This window comes from Enhydra lutris, unplaced genomic scaffold (assembly GCF_002288905.1).
Source record: "Enhydra lutris kenyoni isolate GAN:26980312 unplaced genomic scaffold, ASM228890v2 scaffoldscaffold57, whole genome shotgun sequence".
NCBI classification, from domain to species: domain Eukaryota; kingdom Metazoa; phylum Chordata; class Mammalia; order Carnivora; family Mustelidae; genus Enhydra; species Enhydra lutris.
The window spans coordinates 6,956,402-6,982,582 of record NW_019154141.1 but is presented as its reverse complement, the minus strand read 5'-3'; the positions used below and the strand labels follow the sequence as shown (position 1 = coordinate 6,982,582).

At 38.9% G+C, this 26,181-nt stretch overlaps 1 protein-coding gene across 5 annotated transcripts in view; it reads left to right on the top strand.

Moving 5' to 3' along the window:
• The window catches only part of LOC111158095 (helicase with zinc finger), a 172,878-nt gene that overhangs the window by 98,092 nt on the left and 48,605 nt on the right, over nt 1-26,181 (top strand). For all 5 annotated transcript variants that reach the window (XM_022519932.1, XM_022519934.1, XM_022519935.1 and 2 more), the window contains 6 exons: nt 519-666; nt 3,947-4,130; nt 8,544-8,772; nt 16,589-16,793; nt 23,481-23,532; nt 24,263-24,453. In XM_022519932.1, coding sequence (XP_022375640.1) covers nt 519-666; nt 3,947-4,130; nt 8,544-8,772; nt 16,589-16,793; nt 23,481-23,532; nt 24,263-24,453 — 1,009 coding nt within the window. The remainder of the gene's footprint in view (nt 1-518; nt 667-3,946; nt 4,131-8,543; nt 8,773-16,588; nt 16,794-23,480; nt 23,533-24,262; nt 24,454-26,181) is intronic.

The following is a 26,181-nucleotide window of genomic DNA, read 5'->3' as shown; positions in this document are numbered from 1 at the left end:
ATTTCCACATAGAGCAAGATCTCATCTCGTGGGGCACCTGGGTGGCTCAGTGGGTTAAAGCCTCTGCCTTCAGCTCAGGTCATGATCTCAGGGTCCTGGGATCGAGCCCCACATCGGGCTCTCTGCTCAGCAGGGAGCCTGCTTCCTCCTCTCTCTCTGCCTGCCTCTCTGCCTACTTGTGATCTCTCTGTCTCTGTCAAAAAAAAAAAAAAAAAAAAAGATCTCATCTCGTATTGAACTACTGTCATTTCTTCCTTTCCTTTCTATATTCTGGCTTCATACCTGACCAGATTCATTTAGCAGGGGTATACCAGGAGCCTACCCTGTTGTTATTGCTGTGGTTAATTTTGGGGACAGTCTTGCCCTCAAAGGTGTTAGATGTTTGAATTAAAATCAATCAAGGACATAAAGCAGCATTATTAGAGTTGACTGATAATTTTTTTTTTTCTTATGGGTGAAGTTAATTTTGATGATAAATCACTGTCTGTTTACTTATTTATTTTGGTCTTTTTTGGCAGTTACACCTCTGAGCTCTTCTATGAGGGCAAATTGATGGCCAGTGGAAAGCAACCAGCACACAAGGATTTCTACCCACTAACTTTCTTTACAGCACGAGGGGAAGATGTACAAGAAAAAAACAGCACAGCTTTTTATAATAATGCAGAGGTACCTTAGTTTTTTGCAGATTGTTGACATTTTCACATTCACATGGTCTGTTCTTGTTGAGTGTTTATAATTTTGGGTTGTCATTCTGTTGTATGTCATTTACATGAAAATAGTATGTAAAGTTTATTCTTTTTGTATTACATTTATTTGTTAAGATGGATCTTCTGTGGAAACAAAAACTGATTTACATTTTGATTACATTTGATTTACATGTCTTTCTTTTTTAAGATTTTATTATTATTTTTTATTTATTTGACAGAGAGAGAGAGAGAGAATGTGTGTGTGTGTACACAAGCAGGCAGAGCATCAGGCAGAGGGAGAAGCAGACTCCCCACCGAGCAGAGAGCTCGATGTGGGGCTCGATCCCAGGACCCTGGGATCATGACCTGAGCTGAAGGCAGAGGCTTTAACCCACTGAGCCACCCAGGCGCCCCTGGTTTACATTTCTTATGACAAAATACAAAATACATGACTTCGTTTAGAAGAAAAGCCAATATTATTTTCATAGATTATTATTGTTAGCTAACTAAAATAGACTGTATTTCATAGTACATACTCAAATGAGTTACCATTTTATTTTATTTTATTTTATTTAAAGATTTTATTTATTTATTTGACAGAGAGAGATCACAAGTAGACGGAGAGGCAGGCAGAGAGAGAGAGAGAGAGGGAAGCAGGCTTCTTGCTGAGCAGAGAGCCCGATGTGGGACTTGATCCCAGGACCCTGAGATCATGACCCGAGCCGAAGGCAGCGGCTTAACCCACTGAGCCACCCAGGCGCCCCATGAGTTACCATTTTAAATCAGACTTGAATTGCAGAATCCTGTGTTCCAGATAGATTATACAGGCCCAGTTGACTGTTCCTAAGCCATTATGTGCTGTAACTTGTATGGTTCTCTTACAGTTTCTGACTTTTTAAGTTTAGAGAGAATGTGGGTAATATGGTCAGATCAGGCAGCAGACAAAAACCTGTGAAGTCTTTAAGGGTTAGCAGGCCAGAGTCTCCGGGGTTAGGTTCTGGCTGTCACAGGGAGTGGAGTTCTGGACTTCAGGAAACCCAGAGGAGGGGGTATGGTAGGTTGGTCATTAGAGGAATGGGTCTTGATCTGGATCTCCATTTCCCTTTCTTCTCTTGAGTCCCATGCTTTGCTCATCTTATTTACAAAGACATGCATCTTATTATGTAACAGTAATTCATCTTTCCTTTTAAAAATTGATCAGAGGTCTATAGTTAGAAGGCAGTACAAGAAAATCAAGTGCTATTAACTGTTCAATACAGGTCTTCTGTGGCTTGGAGCTGTGGAAAACGGGATCTGATGCTCACCAGCTGCCCAAACCACCTGGAGTAACTGTTTCAGCCCAAGGAGCTAGGGGAGGTCAGAAGTGCCTCTCCGCTACTGAGATAGCCTTTCTGTAGGAGCTGTGCGGGGGTGTGTGCATCCAGAGTTGGAATGCCCTGGCCTCCCTCTTCTGACTGAGTTTCTGTACACTTTGTTGAATAAATGTTTCTCAATTTCTTGTAAAGTCTTTGATCAGTCTCCATGGAGAGACTGATTGCTGATTTTGCCCAGCTTAATAGATGTCTGTCTGGGAGAGAAGTTTCCCCAAGCTCCTATGTCACCATTCCAAGTCTGTGTATTTTGACTTCAGTTTTAGGCATCCCTTCACAGAGGGATGAGGTAGAGAAGTGGTCCTGTATTGCTTAGTGGTAGGAACTCTGTGTGTGTGTTTGGGTGGGGTGAGCAGTAGAGGTGTCTCCCCAACTTTGATCCACCCCCATATTTAACCAAGTGGGTGAAAATAGTTTTTTCTTATTCTTTATTGCAGTAGACTCTGGCCCACCTTTCTTGTTCTTTATCTTGACAGCGCCATGCCTTCAGTCCAGCTTACTCTTCAGAACCCTTGGACAGTCTGTATGTCTGAAGCACTTCATGTTAAATAATAACAACAGTGGGGAGACCCTAACCTATACTGCTGTAATTCATTGAGTTTATATCTGGCAGTGAGAACTGAATCCTAGCTAATAATCCTCAAGTTCTTAAAAGAAATAAAAATACTGTCAAATTTTTATTAAGTATATTTAACACTGTAAATATAAGTACATATTTTTAACAAATATTAAATAATGTTATTTAAACAAATTTAAAAGACTTTATTCTCAGGGCACCTCAGTGGCTTAGTCGGTTGAGCGTCTGACTTTTGGTTTCAACTCAGGGCTTGATCTCAGGGTTGTGAGATTGAGCCCCACATTGGGCCCTAGGCATAGTCTACATGAAATTCTTTCCCCCTTCTCCCCTTCCCCTCTGCTTCTCCCTCTGCTCGCCTGTACACACTCTCTCTCAAATAAATTAATAAATAAAATCTTAAAAATGAAACGAAACAACTTTCTTCTCTATGCCCCTAGAGTCTTGCCTAACCCTCTATTGAGCTAGCTGTTCCTAAACACACACACACACAAATACACACACACACACACGGAATATATATGGAATCTGTTTTCTAAATATACAGCAATCACTCAGCAGGCAAGGAACATGTTTTATTAATCTTTGTGTCCCCCACTGTGCCAAGCATTGAAACTTTGATCAGTTCATTGTATTAAAATAGATCAAATAAATTCAGTTAGGTAAAATATGGTGTTACTTTATTATAAGGTTAATGAAATAGCTTGAGCAAACTTGTACTACCAGAAGGCAGTGAATTGTGGAAGTGTCTCTCCAGTCCAGATTTATCTGAGTCCCAGCTGTGGTTTGGTGTTAGCTCTTGGCTGCTGTGCTTAGTTTGTATCAACGGGGGAGGGCGACCGTTCTAGATCTTGTACTGCTGAGACTTCATGGTGGCACTGACTCTTGGAATCTTTCAGCTGGCTGTTCATTTCACTGGCCTGGTACGAACTGAATGGACTGAGAAATCGTGGGAATGTGGGGAATGGCTTCCCTGACTCCCTAGATGGGGCTGCCAGTTGCATGGCCCTGTCCCAGTCCTCCTCTCTACCTAGGAAATTGAAACTGCCCCCATTTAAGAATGGAGGCTGACTGAAGGGTGAGGGCCAACAGCCCATTACGTTGTTTCTGATATTCATGTTTTCACTGGGTGCATTTTACTTGGGTAGAATTTTACTCTTTGAAATGTACATAAAATTTTTCTCCTCGTGTTCATTCCAGCAAAGCATTACTTCTATTTAGAGGACGTTTTTGAATGACATTTGCTAAAATGGCATCCTTCCTACATCTGTTTCAGTTACCATATCTTTAATATGCATATGTGTGTTTGTTTAAAGGTATTCGAAGTGGTGGAACGTGTGGAAGAGTTGAGAAGGAAGTGGCCAGTAGCGTGGGGGAAGTTGGATGATGGCAGTATTGGTGTGGTCACTCCATATGCTGATCAAGTGTTCAGGATACGTGCTGAACTTCGAAAAAAGAGATTATCTGATGTTAATGTAGAAAGGGTGCTAAATGTTCAAGGTATGTATTAATTGAAATGAATTAACATATTCAGATGCTTAAATCTTAAAGTGTGTACACATTTAATTTTTAATTCTCCAGATCTTTTTTTGGACAAGCAGTTGTGTATTCATTTCATACCAAGTTCTTTAATGCCAAATTTGGCAATTAAAGGTCAAGCTCATTTACATGTTTATTAAGTTTTTATATCCAGATGAAAGAAGTAGGAACAAATGGATTTTTTTTAAAGATTTTATGTATTTATTTGACAGACAGAGATCACAAATAGGCAGAGAGGCAGGCAGAGAGAGAGGAAGGGAAGCAGGCTCCCTGACGAGCAGAGAGCCCGATGCGGGACTTGATCCCAGGACCCTGAGATCATGATCTGAGCCGAAGACAGAAGCTTAACCCATTGAGCCACCCAGCGCCCTGGAACAAATGGATTTTTCAGTGATCATAATGGTGTGAATGCTACACACCGCATCTGTGTGCAGTAGTTATGATCATAGTAGTGTATGACACCTGCTGTCAGCATGCTCTAGCTGAAGAGTAATTTGTTCGTAAAGGTTTTTAAAAACTTGTACCTATCAAGCATATTCTGTTTAAATGCATTTTTAAAGACACAGTTTGTTTTTTAACCTATAGACGTTCCTAAATGAATAGTTACCAGCAGCTCATTTAAATTGCCTTCATGTAATTAGTTGCTATAGAGTTTGTGCTTTTATTTTTTATAATTTTTTAAAAAAGATTTTATTTATTAACAGGGGCGGGCAGGGGTGGAGGGAGAGGGACAAGCAGACTCCCTAATGAGTGTGGAGACCGATGTGGGTCTCAGTTCCAGGACCTGAGATCATGACCTGAGCTGAGGTCAGATGCTTAACTGACTGAGTCACCCAGGCACCCCGAGTTTGTGCTTTTAAATATATGAAGCAACATAATCACATGAGCTGGAAAAGTTCAGTACAATTACAGTTTTAGGTTTCTCAGGAATGTGCAATAGTAAGAGCAATGCAGTTTTAGATTATGGGGACAAAATAGTTCCACTGTACCATGTATTGTTCGGATCCCTCAGACTTTGGGCATTTGTTTCATTATTTATTTAGATTTTAGTTAACATATAATGTAATACTGGTTTCAGGAGTCAAATTCAGTGATTCATCACTTACATGCAACACCCACTGCTTATGACAACAAGTGCCCTCCTTCATACCCATCACCCGTCTAGCCCATCCCCCGCCCATCTCCCTCCATCAGCCCTCAGTTTGTTCTCTGTCATTAAGAGTCTCTTATGGTTTGTTTCCCCTTCCCCCACCTTCCCATATGTTTACCTGTTTTGTTTCTTAGATTCCACATGGCATTTGTCTTTCTGTGATAGACTTATTTCCCTTAGCGTGATACATTTTGGTTCCATCCACGTCATTGCAAATTGCAAGATTTCATTCTTTTGGATGGCTGAGTAATGTTCTGGTGTGTGTGTGTGTGTGTGTGTGTACGCGTGTGTGCATGCGTGGACATCCATTGTGTGTGTACACCACATCTTTATCCGCTCATCAGTTGATGGGCATTTGGGCTCTCTCTAGTTCGGCTGTTGTTGATAATGCTACGGTAAACACGGGGTGCATATACCCCTTGGAATCTGTATTTTTGTATCCTTTGGGTAAATACCTACTAGTGCAATAGCAGATTGTAAGTTAATTCAATTTTATTTTTTTGAGGAACCGCTGACTGCTCTCCAGAGTGGCTGCGTCAGTTTGCATTCCCACCAATGTTCAAGAGGGTTCCCCTTTCTCCACATTCTCGCGAATACCTGTTGTTCCTTGTGTTGTTAATTTTAGTCATTCTGACAGGTGTGAGATACATGGTTTTGATTTTTTTTTTTTTAAGATTTTGTTTATCTGTTTTAGAGAGAGAGCGTGCACACATGAGTGGGGAAGAGGGACAGAGCGGGAAGGAGAGGGAAAGGAAGAGAATCTCGAACAGCCTCTGTGCTGAGCATGGAGCCCAGGGTGCAGCTCAGTTCCAAGACCCTGAGATCATGACCTGTGCTGAAACCAAGAGTTTGGTTTCTCGCTTATGACCGAGCTACCCTAGTTGCCCATCATTGCGGTTTTGATTTGTATTTCCCTGATGATGAGTGATGTTGAGCATCTTTTCATGTGTCTGTTTGTTGAAGAAACTGTCTTTTTTCCATTGGATATTCTGTCCTGCCTTGTCGAAGATTAGTGGACCATATAGTTTTGGGTTCATTTCTGGGTTTCCTGTTCTGTTCCATTGATCTGTGCGTCTGTTTTGTGCCAGGACCATACTGTCTTAATGGCTACAGCTTTGTGATACAGCTTGAAATCCAGAATAGTGATGCCTCCAGTTTTGTTTTTCTTTTTCAGAATTGCTTTGGCTATTTGGGGTCTTTCGTGGTTCCATGCAAATCTTAGGGTTATTTGTTCTAGGTCTGTGAAAAATGCTGGTAGCATTTTGATAGGGATTGTATTAAATATGTAGATTATTTTGGGGGTAGTATAGACATTTTAACAATGTTTGTTCTTCCAGTCCATGAGCATGGAATGCTTTTCCATTTCTTTGTGGCTTCTTCAATTTTTTTCATAAGAATTCTGTAGTTTTTAGAGTACAGATCTTTTACCTCTTTAGTTAGGTTTATTCCCATATGTCTTAGTTTTTGCTGCAATTGCAAATGGGATCAATTTTTTATTTCTTTTTCTGCTGCTTCATTTTTGGTATATAGAAATGCAACAGATTTCTGCACTTTGATTTTATATCCTGTGACTTTGCTGAATTCATTTATTAGTTCTAGCAATTTTTTGGTGATATCTTTCAGGTTTTCTGCATTGAGTATCATGTCTGCAAATAGTGAAAGTTTGACTTTGTCTATTCAATTTGGATGCCTTCTTTTTTTTTTTTTTTTTGGTCTGATTAAGGCCAAGACTTCCAGTATTATGTTAAATAGTAATGGTAAGAGTGGACCTTTGGGCATTTATTTATTTATTTATTAAAAGATTTTATTTATTTATTTGACAGAGAGAGATCACAACTAGGCAGAGAGGCAGGCAGAGACAGAGGAAGGGAAGCAGGCTCCCTGCCGAGCAGAGAGCCCGATGTGGGGCTTGATCCCAGGACCCCGAGATCATGACCTGAGCCGAAGGCAGAGGCTTTAACCCACTGAGCCACCCAGGCACCCCTGGGCATGCATTTAGAAGGAATATTACCAGTAACGTAGGAAGCACCCAGAGGAAACCTGGGATAGGTAATGCATGATCTAAAAACTGCCACATGGGACGAGTCAGAAATGATTGAAAGAACCTGGGTTGTTTGGCTAGAGAAGACTGAAGATTGATATTAAAACTGTATTCAGAAATGTATAGATTTGTCACAGAATGAGGGAATGATTTGTTACTATAAGAAAGACTATAAGCAAAAATGTTGTGCAAACTAGATTCTCAGTAAGCCTTCCTTATGGAATCAGCTGTGTTTGCCTTGGTTAGCAAGAAGGCTGGATGACCCTGCTTCAAGGAAGGGGCCTTGTATGGAGTGGGACCTTAGATGAGATAATCATTAAGTCTGGTTCCAGAAATAATATTTTTAAAAGTTTAATAAGATTTATCATTCTAATCATTTTTATGTGTTCATTCTGAAAGTAGTTCTCCAGTTCAAAAATACAAAATGCCACTGTTCATTGGCATTAAGGATATTAACCTCATTGTGCAGCCATCACCACCATCTGTCTCCAGAACTCCTTTCATTTTGTGAAACTGAAACTCTGTACCCATTATACGATAACTCCCTGTCCCACTTCCCTCCACCCCCTAGCCTCTCGCAACCACCATTCTGCTTTCTCTCTATGAATTTGACTACTCTAGGTACTTTTTAGAAGTGTGGTCCTGTGGTATTTGTTCTTTTGTGACTGGCTTATTTTATTTAGTGTAATGTCTTCAGGGTTCATCCGTGCTGTAGCTTGTCAGAATGTCCTTCCTTTTTAAGGCTGAATGATATTCCATGGTATGTATACACTATATTTTGTTTATCCACTTATCTGTCAATGGACACTTGGGTTGTTTCTACCTTTTGCCCCCGTGACTAATGCTATTACGAACATGGATATATAAATATGTTTGAGATCCTGCTTTCAGTTCTTTTGGGTAAATGCCCAGAAGTGGAATTGCTGGATCCTGCGTTAATTCTATGCTTCATTTTAATTCTGTGTTTTAGTTTTATGTTAATTGTTTTAGGAGCCGCCACACTAATTTCTGGAGTCTTTGGCATACCATTTGCCATTCCCACCTGCAGGACACAGGAGTTTCAGTTTTTCCACATCCTCACTGACACTTGTTACTTAGCAATAACATTTAAAAACTGAAATGCTTTTATTATATCAGTGGTTCAAAGTAATCTTAAGTCTTTCATTCATTTATTTTTTTATAGGAAAACAGTTCAGAGTTTTGTTTCTTAGCACAGTGCGTACAAGGCATACTTGTAAACATAAACAGACACCGATTAAGAAGAAAGAGCAGCTGCTGGAAGATTCCACGGAGGATTTAGATTATGGTTTTCTCTCTAACTACAAACTTCTCAATACCGCCATCACAAGAGCACAATCTCTGGTTGCTGTGGTGGGCGATCCCATTGCTCTGTGCTCTATTGGAAGATGCAGGTAATTCTGTGTTACTGACTAAGATATTAAAGGGGAAATGTACAGTAATTTGCATCCCTATATATATACTTATTTATATGACCTCTTGGCTAATTAAAATCGGGTTCAGTCACCTGATATCCAGTGGGAACACAAAAATATATTGTTTTGGGTCCATTCATTATGTTCGTAATTATGTATTCTTTCATTCAGTCATCACGCAGCAGGTATTTCCCGAGTGCCTGCTATGTTCTAAGTGCCTTTCTAGCCACTAAGAATGTATCAGTGACAGAAATGAATAAAAATCTCTGCTTTTGTGGGCTTTATGTTTTATTGGGGAAAAGAGGAAGACTGAGAATAAACAGAATAAGAATACTGTAGTCTTGTACGTGGTAAGTTCAGTGAAAGAGAAATAGAACATAAAGGAGAATTAGGAGTGATGGGGGTGCAGCGGGCTGCTTTGTGATTTGTGGAGTGTGGTCAGAGCGTCCCTCACTGAGAAGCTGGCTTTCAAGTGAAGGAGTGAGCTATGCTGATATCTGGGTAAAAGTGTTCCAGGAAGAGGGAACAGCTTGTGCAAGGGTCCTGAGGTGGTTTTGTGTATATGTATATCTTTGATGGAGATTGAATTTTATATTGATATTATTTCATTTTTTTCCCCTTCATTATTGTGTGAGCTTGTTTTTGGTGAATTTCCTTCTCTACTTACTTTCTCTCAGGGCTTCTCAGTGTAAATGATTCTTGGTGTTTGGTTAATCCAAGGTTCTTAAAATTAAGGAGGTTAGGAGTGGTTATTACTTGTGTTTGGATAGTGTTGCTAGTATTCCTATATTTTCTACTAAAGTGTAGTTAAAATATCAAAATAAAAAATTACTCTTTATACACTTTATTTATTTTATTTATTTATACCAGGTAATAGGAATTGGTCTTTATAGTGTTGAAACTTATGTTACCATTAACAAAAAACAGTTGAACAGAAATTTATAGCCTATATTATTTATGGAAAAGAAATACAGGGCGCCTGGGTGGCTCAGTGGGTTGGGCCACTGCCTTCGGCTCAGGTCATGGTCTCAGGGTCCTGGGATCGAGTCCCGCGTCGGGCTCTCTGCTCGGCGGGGAGCCTGCTTCCCTCTCTCTCTCTCTCTGCCTGCCTCTCTGCCTACTTGTGATCTCTCTCTGTCAAATAAATAAATAAAATCTTTAAAAAAAAAAAAAAAAAGAAATACAGTAGGGATTACTTAAAGTTGTGGAAGTATTCTGGACCTGTTAAAGTGAATTCAGATAGTAGAAAGCGATGTAGACAGTCCCGAATATGTCTTGGGTCATTATTTCTTTTTGATAGTTAGAATTAAAGTAGACAGAGCTGTTAAGAAGTGGCCTAAACCACCTTTTCTATTGCAATATAGATGTGGCAGCGTTTTATTGTCTGTTTTCCTCTTTCAGCAGGAAGAAGAATTCTATGGGGAAAGGAAACAACTGGGACCTTTAATAATAATCTGCATGTATTAGAGTTTAAGACTCCAGAAGAAGTTACTATACTTTATAGGGGAAAGCCATTAACAAAGGAATCAAGCAGTTTTAATTTATGGTTAGGTTATAAAAGATAACCTTTTATTTAAAAAAAAATCCACAGGACTCCTGGGTGGCTCAGTTGGTTAAGCGACTGCCTTCATGGTCATGGTCTCAGGGTACTGGGATCAAGTCCCATATGGGGCTCCCTGCTCAGTGGGGAGCCTGCTTCTTCCTCTGTCTCTGCCCCTCCTTCCCACTTATGCGCTCTCTCTCATTCTGACAAATAAATAAATAAAATACTAAAAAAAAATTTAAAAAAATCCACAAAACTTGAGTGGTCCATGACTTATTTATGCATAGCTAAACAGTCCTGTTGTAAAATCTCTCTCTCTCTCTCTCTCTCTTTTTTTTTTTTTTAAAGATTTTATCATTTATTTGAGAGAGAGAGAAAGAGAGGCAGAGGGAAAAGCAGTCTCCCCACTGAGCAGGGAGCCCGATGCAGGGTTCGATTTCAGGACACCAACATCATGATCAGACGCTTAATCAACTGAGCCACCCAGGCACCCCCAAAATATCTTTAATTTCATACTTAAAAGATTTCTGTTCATTTTTAGCCACTAATGATGAAAAGTTGGGGAAGGGACTGTATTAATTCCAAGTTACAAATGAATAAAACTAGGTGTAATAATTTAGCTTTTCTCCTAAGAATTTTAGGAGTAACTTTAGTTACTTTATAATACATTGAAAGCATATTTGGTTAGAATATATTGCTGTGATATTTACCATTTTGTTTATCATTAGAAAAATGTGAGAATACATATACTTTAGAATTTAATAGATTAGAATTTGGTTAGAATTTAATAGATTAAAACACATATAAAATAGGACAACTTATTAAAAAAAAAACTAGCGAAAAAAAAAAAAAACAAATTAGAAACTATTGGGGGAATAAGTAGATATAACAATAGCCTTGAGCCAGATTTGTTTTAGACTTCTTTTATAAATAATGTCAAACATTTGTCAATATGAATATTATTTTTTCAAAAATGGTTATCCCTTTTGTAGAGTTGTATTATTCTCTGAATTCCATGAGATCAGCATTTTTCACCCCTTCTCTGACATAAATTGTTATTTTCTCAGAGCAATTAGGTGAATAATTCTGAGGCCATGCTGTCAGAATTATCTAGGGCTAATTTTTAACTTGTAGCCAGGCCTATTGGTTGCTTATTTCTTACTATACAGCGGAGTATAAGAGGTTAACTGTATTATGTAGGGAGAAAAAAAATCACGTGACGTATAGCTAATTTGGAATGCTGGTTATCTGTGTTATTTGGACAGTTTAATCATGGCTTTAATCCAAGAGCTGATAGTTGAAGTGTATGGGTATTTGTGCTTTAATCTTTTAAATTTCATTAGAAATTAATTTAATCTCATAATACAAGTAAACTTGGGAGACATACATGATTTTTTTTTTCCCCAAAGCCTTCAGCTTTTCACCATTAAGTATGATGTCAGCTGTGGACTTGTTGTATATGGCCTTTATTTATTTATTTTTTTTAAGATTTTATTTATTTGAGAGAAAGAGTGAAGGAGAGCACAAGAGCGGGGTGAGGGGCAGAGAGAGAAGCTGATCCCCCACTGAGCAGGCTGCCCAATGCGGATTTGCGGGGCTTGATCCTAGGACTCTGGGGTCATGACCTGTGCCGAAGGCCCAACTGACTGAGCCACCCAGGTGTCCCTACATGTATGATTCTTAGGCACTGTAGTAACAGAGGAATGAATTCTTTGTAGTTTAGAGTTAATCAGCCACGGCCCCTGTGTCCCATTCAGTATTTGTGAAAAACTAATATATTTCCAAATATTGATTAAATTTTCAAGGAATAATTATGGTATATATAGTATACCAGTGTAGACGGCAACCGTTAGGGGCGCCTGGGTGGCTCAGTGGGTTAAGCCTCTGCCTTCGGCTCAGGTCATGATCCCAGGGTGCTCAAGTCCTGCATCGGGCTGTCTGCTCAGGGGGAAGCCTGCGCCTGCCCCCCCACCCGCCTTCTCTCTCTGCCTGCCTTCTATCTACTTGTGATCTCTGTCTGTCAAATAAATAAATAAAAAATCTTTAGAAGGCAACCATTACATAATCTTTTTGTTGTATTTTTTTCTTTAAGATTTTATTTATTTATTTGACAGAGAGATAGCACAAGCAAGCAGAGTGGCAGGCAGAGGGAGAGGGAGAAACAGGCTCTCTGCTGAGCAGGGAGCCCGATGTGGGACTTGATCCCAGGACCCTGGGATCATGACCCAAGCTGAAGGCAGCCGCTTAACCGACTGAGCAACCCAGGCACCCCTTTTTGTTGTATTTTTAAATAGAATTTATCTATTAACCTAAAGTGAATGTAGTGACCTTCCTCTTCCCCAGCTCGCCAAGTCATCGAATAGTAGCTGCTGTTTACTGACAGCTTTCTCTTGCCAGGTGCTTGGTTAAGTGCTCTGCACACTTAGCCTTATTCAGTCATCCCAACAACCCTGCAATGTGTGAATTTTATTTGCATTTTAAATGGGCTGCCTGATTCAAAGAGTTTAAATTACCGCCCAAGGTCATTTACCTATTAAATGGTTCACTCAAACAGATGTCACACCGACTTCAAAACCCAAACTCTTCTCTCTGGCTTACCCTGCCTTTCCCAGGAACCGAAGAAAATGCTTGTATAAATCTACAGCGAGTGGGGAGGGCCGGGAGGAGTCATACATTTCTCCAAACCAGTGTGTTTGGAGGAGGTCTTCCTGTGAACTGGATTTCTTCATTAGCAAATTCCATTTACTGAGTGAGATAAAATCGTATTTCAGATGTATATATATGTGTATGTATACATATGCACTCTCTATAACTTAAGGATGCCCAGTGATTTTTCACTGTTTTATCGGTGATCTTGGAAGCAAGGTTAGCATAAAAACAAAACCAAACTTTGTTCATGTGGTAATTAAAATTAAGGTTACCGTCTTTGAAATACTTGTAATTATATTACAATGTAGAAACATACTTGGGTTCTCTAGTTCAAATAGTTGTCATAATAATATGTGAAAATTTTAGGGATGGGCCTCAGAATTAGTGCACCCTATAAATAACCATAGTGGTGAAGTCTTCTCACTCTGAATATAGTTGAAGTTCTCAAGTGATCTGTGTGTTCAGAATTGCCTCATAATGCCATACATAGTATTTAATAAAGTATTGTGGAGTTCAAGGTCTATGAGCCTACATGAAGAGGGAAAAGAAAAAAAATTAATTTTTTAAAGATTTTTTTTTATTTATCTGACAGAGAAAGAGAGGGAGAGAGGGAACACAAGCAAGGGGAGTGGGAGAGGGAGGAAGAGGCTTCCTGCTGGGCAATAAGGGAGCCTGAGGTGGGGCTTGCTGGATCCCAGGACCCTGGGATCGCCACCCGAGCCGAAAGCAGATGCCCCATGACCCAGGAGCCCCAAGAAGAGGAAAATTTTCAACTTTAAGAATTTTTGAAGGAAGGGCGCCTGGGTAGCTCAGTGGGTTAAAGCCTTTGCCTTTAGCTCAGGTCATGATCCCAGGGTCCTGGGATCGAGCCCCGCATCGGGCTCTCTGTTGAACGTGGGGTGCCTGCTTTCCTCACACTCTGTCTCCGCCTGCCTCTCTGCCTACTTGTGATCTCTGTCTGTCAAATAGATAAATAAAAGCTTTAAAAAAAATTTTTTTGAAGGTAAAAATACATTTCTCTGAAAATTTAAAAGTGAGAAAGTGTAATAATAATACTGTTGGTGCCTTATTTTACACATGTGGAAATTGAGCTACAGAGAGAGATTAAGTTATTGAATTGCCTGAAGTTACACAGCTGAATGACAGAGCCATGACCAAAACCCCAGAGCGGAGTTCTGGAATCCATGTGCTTGACCGATTCCCCATAGCAGTGGGTCATTCAAAGGATAAGTGAGATTTAAAATAGAGATTTCAGGTTACTTTCGGAACTTGTTTAACTTGATTAACTTACTGTGTTTATTGTTCTGAAATGGTGTCCATTAGCTCTAAGCCTGTGTCTTTGAGATCCCTGACATCTTGTAGACAAAGACTGTCACTGAGCTACTAGCTTCTCTTGAACTGTGGGGTTGTTTGAAGGTTCTGCTTAATTAACTCCGTGTAACTTCAGCTCTTGTTCAAGTGCAGCTGAGGTCAGTGAGGCCGGTATAGGAGCAGGGTATGGAATTTTAAAAGGAGCTTGAACATAGAACAACTTCTATGCTGGAAATGAAAATCCATTATAAAAAATGGGTATTAAAAACTTAGAGTAAAAATTGCTCTGTCTTAAATTTCAACCCAAATATGAAATGCCATTTTATGAAATTGATACTTTATCAATTAGACCAAAGAAACTTCTTCTGAATGTAGCATGTAGAATCAAGTTGATAAATATTCACACAGTTGAATATTGTGGCTTTATTTAAATCAAAAGGGCAGAAAAGTTTATGGATTTTAGCTCCTGAGTGCTATATTAAAGGTAATCCAGGGTACCTAGGTGGCTCAGTTGGTTAAGTGTCTGCCTTTGGTTTAGGTCATGATTTCAAGGTCCTGGAATTGAGCCCTGCTTCTCCCTCTCCTTGTGCAGCTCCCCCTGCTTGTGCTCTCTTTCACACACTCTATCTCTTTCAAATAAATAAATAAAAAATAAAAAGATAGTTCTTCTTTAGCTTATCAGACTGTGAGAAAAAAGCCTTGATTCCTTCAGAAGGGTTCTTTTTTCCCCCTAAGGTCACATACATTTATGTATGTATGTATGTATGTATGTATGTATGTATGTATGTATGTATTGGGGAGGGAGAGAGAGAGAGCAGGGAGGAGCAGAGAGGGAGGGAGGGGGGTTCCCTCCACTGAGCCTGGAGCTTGTCGTGGGGCTCCATCTCATGATCCCAAGATCATGACCCTGAGGTCTTGACCTGAGCTGAAACCAAGATTCAGCTTAACCAACTCAGCCACCCAGGCAACCCCAGAAGGTTCTTAATAAAAATAGAGGTTACTAGTGTGCATTTCTTAGCAACACATACTTCCTGTAGCTGAATGACTATCTTGTTAGCCTTTATGTCTTATTGTCAGAAATGCCTATTTAACATTTTGTAATACTTGTTGTTGACATACAGACCTGAAATTTCTTCTGGATCCATTTCTTAAACTCATCTTTAAAAAAGTATAAAAGACTATGTAAGAAAAACATAGTTCAAAATTAAACCCTGCAAAGTTTTATGAATATATGAATAACCCAATTCCCACTCATATACTAACTTTTATAATATAAACCTTTTCATTTATGCTTCTTGAAGCCATCTTGATTACTTCTTGTCCACTTGGACGCAAGGATACCAACTTGAGAAGAAACCATATCATATATCTTTTATAGTGTAATAAAACATTATTTGAACCTCATGTTAAAGATAGGTATGCATATTTATAATAGTCATTTAAAATTTTTAAAAATTTGTGTTGTCTTTTGTAATATGTATTTAATTTTTTTGATATTTAGAGATCAGTTTCCAAACCTGTAGGAAAACAGCTATCCAACTGTAACAAGTTTTTGAATTTTTTTTCCCCTTTACTATTTATTAATTTGATTAGGAAATGAATAATCAACATTAAAATTCACATCCATCTTCCTGCATTTTTCATAATTACTTTAACTCTCTTAGTCAATTAATGTTCTATGTTCTGCTTGTGACAAGGCATCTGTTTAAGTAAGAGAAAAATACAGGAATAGCTAGTTATTTCTTAAGTATCTTCCATGAGGATTATCTACTTTGTGGTTCAGATTTATGTCATGTCATGAGTTGGCTTTTCTTAGTCATCTCGCACCAGGTTCCTTTGGCCCCATAATTCAAATTAGTCTGATTTATATATGTGTCTATATTTGTGTGTGTCTATAACGTATATGTGAGTATGTCGTAAGTACAAATCATCTGTAAAGTGAGGTAGCCTCAGTTTTGAAATCCTTACTTATTATATAGATATCAAAACTGTCATTTTAGATTAGTGTGGATAATTGAGCATTGACCACATTACTTGCATTGGTCAGGCAAAATTAATTGAGAGCATAATTTGTATTTTCCACAATATTCGACTTGACTGTAGTTTCAGAATCGAATTTCTGGAGCCTTGTGATCTGGTAGAAAGATTACACCTGAATCATCGTCAGGTGAATGTTGATCTGAGGATTTGGGGTGGGAAGAGGGAATTTGAAACTATCTTTAGTTGCTTATGTTCGTTTCTGTGATTTTACCCACTGAAATTTTAAACTGATCTTCTAAATCTTTTCTGTAGGAAATTTTGGGAACGGTTTATTGCCCTGTGTCATGAAAATAATAGCCTACACGGAATCACTTTTGAACAGATCAAAGCTCAGCTAGAGGCTTTAGAACTCAAGAAGACGTATGTGTTGAATCCACTGGCGCCTGAATTTATCCCCCGGGCTCTACGACTACAGCATTCAGGAAATACCAACAAACTGTCGCAGTCCCCGCCCAAGGTAAAGCCTGCTGTCGGGGTCGAAGAGGGTAGAGGGAGAGAACAGCACAGAACGGCCCAAGGTTCACTGGGCTGCAGTTCCTTCAAGTATTGGAAACGAAGGTTACATTGGGTGGCAAGCAGTCTCTTCAAGGAGCTTGTCTAGTTTGGATACGCACGTGAGAATACAGTGCGGTGTGTAGCCATGCTCAATGTCATAATCATCCTCAAAAAAGTTTCCAAGTACCTGATTGCTTTTGTGTCCTTTGTATAATACCTTCCCGTCCTCTCTGCTGATAGGCGTTTATTTAGCATGATGTGAATACAACAAAGCAGTTTAAAAGACTGTTAACACTCATTGAAAGGAGCCCTCAGAGCGTATTATTACAAGAAATAATATTATATAATAGTGTTTGTCGAAAACAGTTCTTTTTTTTTTTTTTTTAAGATTTTATTTATTTATTTGACAGAGAGAGATCACAAGTAGACGGAGAGGCAGGCAGAGAGAGAGAGAGAGAGAGGAGGAAGCAGGCTTCTTGCTGAGCAGAGAGCCCGATGCGGGACTCGATCCCAGGACCCTGAGATCATGACCTGAGCCGAAGGCAGCGGCTTAACCCACTGAGCCACCCAGGCGCCCTGTCGAAAACAGTTCTAACCTGTGTTGATCAATTCATTTCAAGTAATATTTGACCCAGTGAGAAAATTTGGTTGACTTCTTGAAGATTAATTGACTTGACCTATATTTGTTGCGTAGGAAGCACTCCAATCAGGAGTGGAGGTGGGTCAGTCAGGGCCATGTCTACTTTTGAACCAGTTATTTTGGGCAGGGACAGCTGCTGTGTTTGCTACAGTGCCTGAAAAAAATAGGCTTGCACTTACCATCTAGAAAAGAAAGTTATGAGAATGGCATGTTTAGTATCTGCTCTGGTTTTTTTGGTGTGTTTGTAGTCATCAGTGTGGTATGAAATTTATTGACAGGAATGAAGTAAAAGAACGTGTCAGTTTGGGGCTTCATTTTAAAAATGTAAAACCTGATGTGTGAACAATAATTAATGGTTTAATATCTTGAAAATCTTTGAGCTAAATAGGTATTAAGCTGAGAAGAGAACTACTTCTGTGTTAATATACTATTGTATGTTATTAAATAAAAATTGTCCGAATGTGCAGTCATGTTTTACTGATTTGGGATTTCTAGGGGATTAAACATCTTGTATAAACGAATTTTCTAGATTTCTAAACCTTTAAAATATTAATTAATAATCAACTTATTTATCAGATAGTTAAGTTGCTTCTCTGTGCCAGCTGCTGGGGTAGGTGTTAGACAAGCATAGGGGAGCACATGAGGCCCCCTGAGTCCTTCGCGGCAGATGTTGGAGGGTGATGGTCAGAGGAGGCAGGTAGATTCAAGGCAGTTTCCACCACAGAGTTCTTGTTCAGCAGCCCACTGAATAGAGGGGGATAGTGGTAGACTGAGGAGACATTTCAGAAACTAGGATATAAAAGCTCCATCAGGGCAGAGATCTTTGCCTGTATTACTTACTGCGCTTGCCTCTGTGCCTAGAACAACACTTGGCTCATCACAGGTGCTTCAAAGTATTTTTTTAGATGAATGAATGAAGCTTAAGAAAGAGCTTATACAAAAGGTCAAAGTTGTGAGAGAGCGGGCTCTGCAGGGACCAGCAAGGAGTTTAGGGTGTATGGGGAGTGGGGAATCCAGGTAGAAATTTTTATATTTTACTGTTTTTTTTTAATTAAAATATTGTAAAATAATTATATCCTTTGCACATCCTTAACTACAATAGAGTAAACTCTTCTTATGGACTTGGGAATGGAAGCATCAGTTTACGTACAATAGGTCAGCCAGATTCAAGCCAGGGTACAGACGTGGGCTGATTTCAAGCAAGATCCTGCAGTTTGCTCTGTGTTTTCCTTGCAAAGGTGAAGTAAATATAATATGTTCAATCCACTTGCTTTTCTAAAACCATAAACTTCCTGAAGGCAGAAATCCAGTTCTGTATACTTTTTATGGCCCCTAATGCCTTGCCCCGCACTTTGCATGTAGTGGCTGCTCAGTAAATATTTGATAAGTGAGTAATGGTTATGATGCACCCAGGAAAGTGTAGTGTGGCTTCCCCTCTGCCTTTTTGTGGCTTTTCTCTTTTAATAAGAGGATTGTGTAATTAAAGGCCAAAGCAGCCATCACCCTGATTTGATTTTTTTTTTTTACTTTTTAGAAAATACTCTTCAATGATGCCACAGATACTGTCTGTTGTTTCTGTCACTAACACAGTGGTTCATCAAATTATTTATACACCTGGCTATTTAAAAATATTCATTATAGCATGTCTGAGAATAATCAGTAATGTTAAATAACTGAGGTGTAGTGAGCAAGAGGTTGTTTTTGTTACTTTATCTCCTTCTCTCCCCAGGATTTTATTTTACGTCCATTAAATTGTTTTGAGGTTTGCATTTGTACTAGAGTCTTGTTTTATTTCACTTTCTGTTGTAGGAAGTTTCAAACATAATCGTAAGTAGAATAGTATAATGAATTCTCTCTCCTTTAGGGTTTTTTTTTTAAGATTTTATTATTTGAGAGAGAGTAAGTGCACATGAGTGTGACCATTAATGGGGGGAGGAGCAGAGGGACAAGCAGACTCCCCGCTAAGCACAGAGCCCAACTCGGGGTTCAGGCCCAGGACCCTGAGGTTATGACCTGAGCCAAAACCAAGAATCAGATGCTCAACCTACTGAGCCACCCGGGTGGCCCTCTGTCATCTAGGTTTGCTAATTACCAACTTAAACTTACCTCATCCCCCCACCAGATCTACACACTGGAAAATTTTGAAACAGATTCCAGATATTTTATTTCATTTGCTAGAGTCTTTTGATGAATGGAGATACACTTCATTGTTAGAAAAGGGTGCTATTTGTGAAAATGTGATACTAAACCATACCATTTCCTCTTAAGTTTTCCTTAATGTATAGCTTTTAACACAGTTCTGTGCATAAGAAATATTAAAAATTAGTATTGTTGGTGTTAGACTATGATTTAAGTCCCAGTTGGATTTCCTGGAGATGCAGTCGTCAGAAGCCTGGCCGATAGTTGAAAGTTCTCCAGGACGTGCTTGCTCTGGGTTGTGTTTGGCGACAAAACATGGCCCGAGCTGTTTAGCAGTCACATAACTTTATGCTAAGAGGTCCGTTCTGTGACGGTGTTAGCAAAGGTCCAGAATGTTTGGGCTCCAGGAGCCGCTCATCCGAGCTCGCCCTTTCTTGCCTTCCTCTCTGCAGGCATCATTTATTGCCAGGAGCCTGCAGAATGAGCACAGAGAAAAGCAATTTGCCTGTTTTCATCCCACTTACTCTGAGGGCATTTGCTGGGAGCAGCGTTTGGAAGCTTTGCTAAAATGGAACAGATTCATTTGCACACGCTCTGAAAACCAGTCGGAGCATAGATAACACTCAGAAACGGATTCTCTGAAAAGACCGTAGCATTATTTTATAGATTCTAGTTGGGAGTTGTTTTCATCATCCGTCCCTAGCTGCTCACTGTCCAGACATCAGAAAACATGTCAGTCTGTGTACGTCAGTAACCTCAGTGCCCAGCCAGGGGTGGACGTGTGGTGGGTCTCATTAACGTTCGTTGAATGCATACATGGAAAACGATGTGTAAAAAAAGAAACACTTGACTTAACAATGGTGGAGTAAAAAGTCTGCATGAACTATGTTGACACGAGCTGTATTTGCTTATAAAAATCCTGACATTCTACTAAAGGTACACAGCCTTTATTATTGGAATTATCACTGTGGAATGACTTTCATACATAGTTAGTGCTAACCCTCCTGCTACGTTATTATTTGTTTATAAGCTACCAAACACCATGTGATTCTTCTATGGACCAAGTATACTTACTGCCCTACAGCTGCGTGCTGAGTCAAAGAGTCTGAGGAAAGTTTCTCCTGCACTGAACCATACAGAGTGCTGAATTATACTTGTAGAGGTGCATATCTTTTTCCATGATAGGCCTAAGTTGCTTTTTAAGGTAGCTTATCCCCCAACCCTGAGTGCTGCTGCATACTGTCTGGCCTGCTTCCACCTTCACAGTGCAGGATTAACCTAGACTGTGGTTATTCTTTGTGTTGGTTTCTTCTTGTGGCTGCAACAAATTAGCACAAACTTAGTGACTTAAAACAACACAAATGTTTTATCTCACATTTCTTTGGGCCGCATGTCCATGCTGCCTTGGTTGGTTTCTCGATGTTGGGTCTCGAAAGGCCAGGATCAAGCAAGGTGTGGGCTGACTGGCCCCTTATCTGGAGGCTCTGGGAAGATTCTGCTTCAGAGTTCACGAAGAATCCAGTTTCTTGTGGTTGCAGGACCAATGTCCTTATTTCCTTGCCTCTAGAGCATTCTGAGCTTCTGGAGCCTTCTCTCCCATTCTTGGATTTGGCCCTTGTCTGAGTCACCAACGATGTATTAAATCCTTCTTTGCCTTGGAATCTCTGACTTCCTCTTTTTGCCACATCTGTCTGATTCCAGCTGGGGAAACTTTTCTGCTTTTAGGGCTCATGTGATTAGAGTGGGTCCACCCAGATAATCTAGGATAATCTCCTTATTTCAAATACACCACTTAATTATATCTGCCGCATAACTTGGCACAGTCATGGATTCCAGGGATCAGGGTGTGGATGTCTCTGGGGTGCTGCTCGTACCACACTCTGACTGCATCACTGTTTTCTCTGCATCTGCACAATCACCCCTGCTTGATGGTTCATTAGAGGCTAAGAAATCTAAATGGTGTACTACCCTTTTGGAACAGTCTTATCTCCTTTCTTCTGTCCGTGTATGTGCCCCAACTGCTCTTGATGTCACTTCTGATTGCTTCTGCTTCTGATCTTCTCACTTACCCCTGCCGTCTCTGCTGCCTGCCACGCTCACCTTTTCGTGGTTTCTTCTTTCTTCTGCCCTGCTTTTCTTACTGCTCCTTTATTCCTCAGAAGTTTGTTTTTTCTAGCTAGTGCCGATCACTGGGAACATTCTCCGGATTAATGGACCAATTGTGATTCTTAATGGACTGTGATTCGTTTTTGAGTGTTTCTTTCTGACTCTCTAAGAGTTGGAGCTTCGTTGTCCTTGTCCCCTCATAACGAGCTTACATGACCACATGCCTTTAATGTTTAGTGCTGACCTGAATAATTAACACTGCCGACAGATTGGGAGATAAATGAAGTGTCACTGTACTTTTTGCTTTGGTCAGGAAGAAATTTCTTTTCCTGTTGTAGATGTTATCCACCCCCCAGATGTTAGGTACAGATAACAGATTTGTATCTGTCTAAGGGTAAGTTGTATAACATGCTACTTGTGTTGTATCATGGCTTTGTGTGTTACATGTAGCCAATAGAACGAGAAATTTTTTTAAATCCAGAAATTCAGAACCATTGTCTCTTCAAATACTGTTTCTGCCCTAAAGTCATCCCATTTAATGGTACATGAGTCTAGCATTGCTTATTTAATAAATCTTCGAATGCTGGACATTTAGGTTGTTAACATTTAACACACATATAAACAATGCTGTGGTGAACATCTGTGCCCAAATCCAGTATTACTTCATTTGGATAAATTCCTGAAAGTGCAATTATTGGGTTAAAGCGTGTGTACATTTTTGATGCTTCTGGTAATGTTGGCAAATTGCTTTCTAGAACATTTGTACGCTCTCTTAAGCAAATTGTGCCAGTGTCTTTTCCTGTTCCTTCAGTAAATTTTACACTTGAAGTTGCCATGAATCCTGCTCGAAATACCTTAAGTCCCAAACCCATGTTTATGTTCACATGGTTGTTTTAAAGGTTTTCATCCTCAGGAATTGAAGACTGATTTTTTTCCTTTGAAAAGCAATTTTTCTTTTTTAAAAAGATTGTTTATTTATTTATTTGACCAAGAGAGACACAGCGGGAGAGGGAACACAGGCAGGGGGAGTGGGAGAGGGAGAAGCAGGCTTCCTGCCCAGCAGGGAGCCCAATGCGGGGCTTGATCCCAGGACACTGGGAAGGTGACCTGAGCTAAAGGCAGACACCCAACTACGGAGCCACCTAGGCACCGTTAATAGCAACTTTTCATTTCATCATTTAATTAATAGAAAATTTGTAGAGAAGCTGTAAAGGAGTAGAATTTAGTTTCAGTCACATTGATTGCTTATTTCTTTTTGTTTAAAAAATAAACATTATTTATTCATTATTATTCACTTAAAGAATTTTAGATACCCTTAATTTGAAAGCTGAGAAAATTAGAGGCCTAGCACCATGACTTAATATTTATTTATTCACTTTTTAAAATATTTTATTTATTTATTTGAGAGAGTATAAGTGGAAAGGGGGGAAGAGGGAGGCGGAGAAGCAGACTCCCCACTGAGTAGGAAGCCTTCATGGAGGTCGATCCCAGGATCCTGAGGTCATGACCCGAGCCAAAGGCAGACACTTAACTGACTAAACCATGCCAGGCACTCCCGTGACTTAATAGTTAAAAAGAAAGTTGGCTCAAAGCTGTCTAGTGGTTATTAATTACAGACTCGCAATCTTTGAGTTTTAATTGTTGCTGTATATATTTAATTTGCATAGGATTAGGAAAGTGGTTACTGTTCTCTTAATATTAAATGTGTTTAAATTATTATAATTACTATAATTCTGTTTTTTTTTTTTTTTTTTTTCTGTAAAGGGGAAAAGCCTCCATCATACCCAGAATGATCATTTCCAGAACGATGGAATTGGTAAGTGGAAAATTAGCCCTGTGATAACTTGCTTTTATTGTATAGGAGATTTACCCCCAAACTTCATCACTAGAAAGAATAGGATGGGGAGAGGGACACACACACACACACTTTGGAACTCACTGAACTCTTTTATTCAACACAATGTAAATTCTTTGTTATGCCGTTCCTGAAAACATGTGATTTGTACCTAGAAGTTTGAGGAAAAACATTTAAGCCTATGCAACAAAAGTTTCTGGAGCATATTTATATTCTCTAAATGTTGGGTCATTGAAATTTCAAGATGAAGTTTATTTAAACAATTTAAAATATTACAGAAGTATGCTTTTAAAATAATAATTGCTTAACCTTCATTTTGTTTGTGGCTATATTACAGTTGTAAGCCAAAACTTGTTGTGAAGGGTTGCATATATTTTTCTAGTCTTAGAAGAATGTTTCCCTGAGTGTGTATGGTTTTCTCGACAGACAAAACTCTAGCTTCTTGGAAGACATTTACAATTACACTAGTTTACAAAAGGAATACTTTGTATATCTCAAGCTCATTTTAGGGAACCTTGTAAAATGGTAATTTTTTTAATATGCTTTATTCTTCCACATTGGTATTTCCTCGATTATCAGATATCTTATGGCAAACCTGGGAAATGTATTTTGCCATTGGTGATTTAAATTATTCTTGTCTAGAGAAATGTGTACAACTACTGAGTGCATTCTCTCTCTGTTTATATTTCAGTTCAGCCCAATCCTTCTGTACTTATTGGCAATCCTATTAGAGCATATACTCCTCCACCCCCTCTTGGACCTCACCCAAATTTGGGGAAATCTCCAAGCCCTGTTCAAAGAATAGATCCTCACACTGGGACAAGTATTCTTTACGTACCTGCTGTCTATGGAGGGAATGTAGTTATGTCGGTGCCTTTACCTGTAAGTGGACATTTGAGATACTTTCTATTGAATAAAATAAAATAGGCTTCACTAAATTAGTGACTATCCCGAATCGTGTTCTTTTTTAAAAAAGTTTTTTCAATGCCTGTAGGCTTTTAAAGCAGCTCATTCTTTAACCATCAGAGTTTGAAATGACCAAAGAAATATGAATTGTTGCTTATAGTTTGTTACTAGATTGCCGGTGGCTATGAAGAAATCTGTTAATTGGCTATTTTGATTGAAAAGCCTTTGTATTCTTTTAAAATATTTTTACTAGGAAAATTGAGCTGGAAGTTAACAGAGCTAGTAAATTGGTCTCTTGTTTTATACAGTGATGCTTTATTTTATCTTTTACTTTTTTATTCTTACATAATTCACTAATCCTTCCTAAGAAATAATAGTTTTTCGGAGGAGGCAAAGAAGCTTGGGTTAGTCTAGCTCTCTGGATCTGAATTTATCTGAGAAATTTCCCTCCTTATGAAATCTTACTGGTACTTAAAACCATTATTAAATCCTTTCTAAGACAACAGGTATGTAGAGGGCTTCCAGCTTATGAATGGATAATGGGAACCCATTTTTATTCCTTTAAGATTCTTTAATATTTTGGTAATTTTGCTAGTTTGCTAATATAATAACATTTCTAAGTTCAGGAATTTTAGCCTAGAAAACAGATCTTTCGTTTAAGGCAAGTGTTGTAATTTCAGGCAGAGGTGATTATTGCCAAAGATTTTTGGCACTCCCTCCCCACCAAAATGGAAAAATGCCATGATGTAAACCTTTCTCAGCCATATTGATCACAATAGTTTACAATTACAGCAGCCAGTGGGAGTAACTGTCAGTAAGAAATACGGAATTCATGCCCACTCCCCATAGGCCTTCAATTTTAGCTGACTTATTTCTTCCCAGACAGCCTGGCAACATTATATCATTTGCTTTAAATAGTAAGTCCCTTAGGATTTATATTTCATTTTACTAGGTCAGGAGGCTTTTATTATAGAAGATTTTTTTAAGAGTCTGCATGTAACAGTTATATTACTGTAAGATGGGGCAGTAGCTTAGATGTCATTGTTTCTCCTTTTGCATTAGCGTGCAGAGATTATATGTTTAGATACACCTAAAGAAATGTTCTATTTCTGTGGTTTAAGGGAAGAGGAATTAATCAAAAGCATTAATTAAACTAACAGAGTGTTGGAATTTTGCCTACAACAAATGAACATGAAATGATTGGGTTATTCCTGTAAAGTGGAATATGTATGTTATGTATTATGTGTATTCTGTATTTTGTGTCAAGACACCTTAGACTAAATTCTAAATTCTTTCTGAAGTTTTCCCTTGTTCTTTCATTTAGTCTATTAAACTATGTAAGTATGTGGTTATGATTTAAAAGGTGATTTTCTTGGTAATCTATGGCATGTATACATTCATACTGAGGAAAAATGATTCAGGATAATAAAATGATTTAACGTGTCAAGGAATAATTATCAATTTTAAGTCTTCAGTTTCTTCCAAACGTAAAAGATGATCCATTTTCCCTACACCCTAAAGAATCAGGGAGCCAAATTTTTTTTTTTTTTTTTTTTTAAGAAGCCAGTTTTTGACCAGTTAAGATGTGGTAGTAATTCTGCCAATTGCTACAATTAGCATTGACTTTGTAGTTCTTCATTTTGATAAAATTGACATCTGTATGTGTGTGTGTGTTTGCTTTTCCCTAATCAACAGCACTGTGGC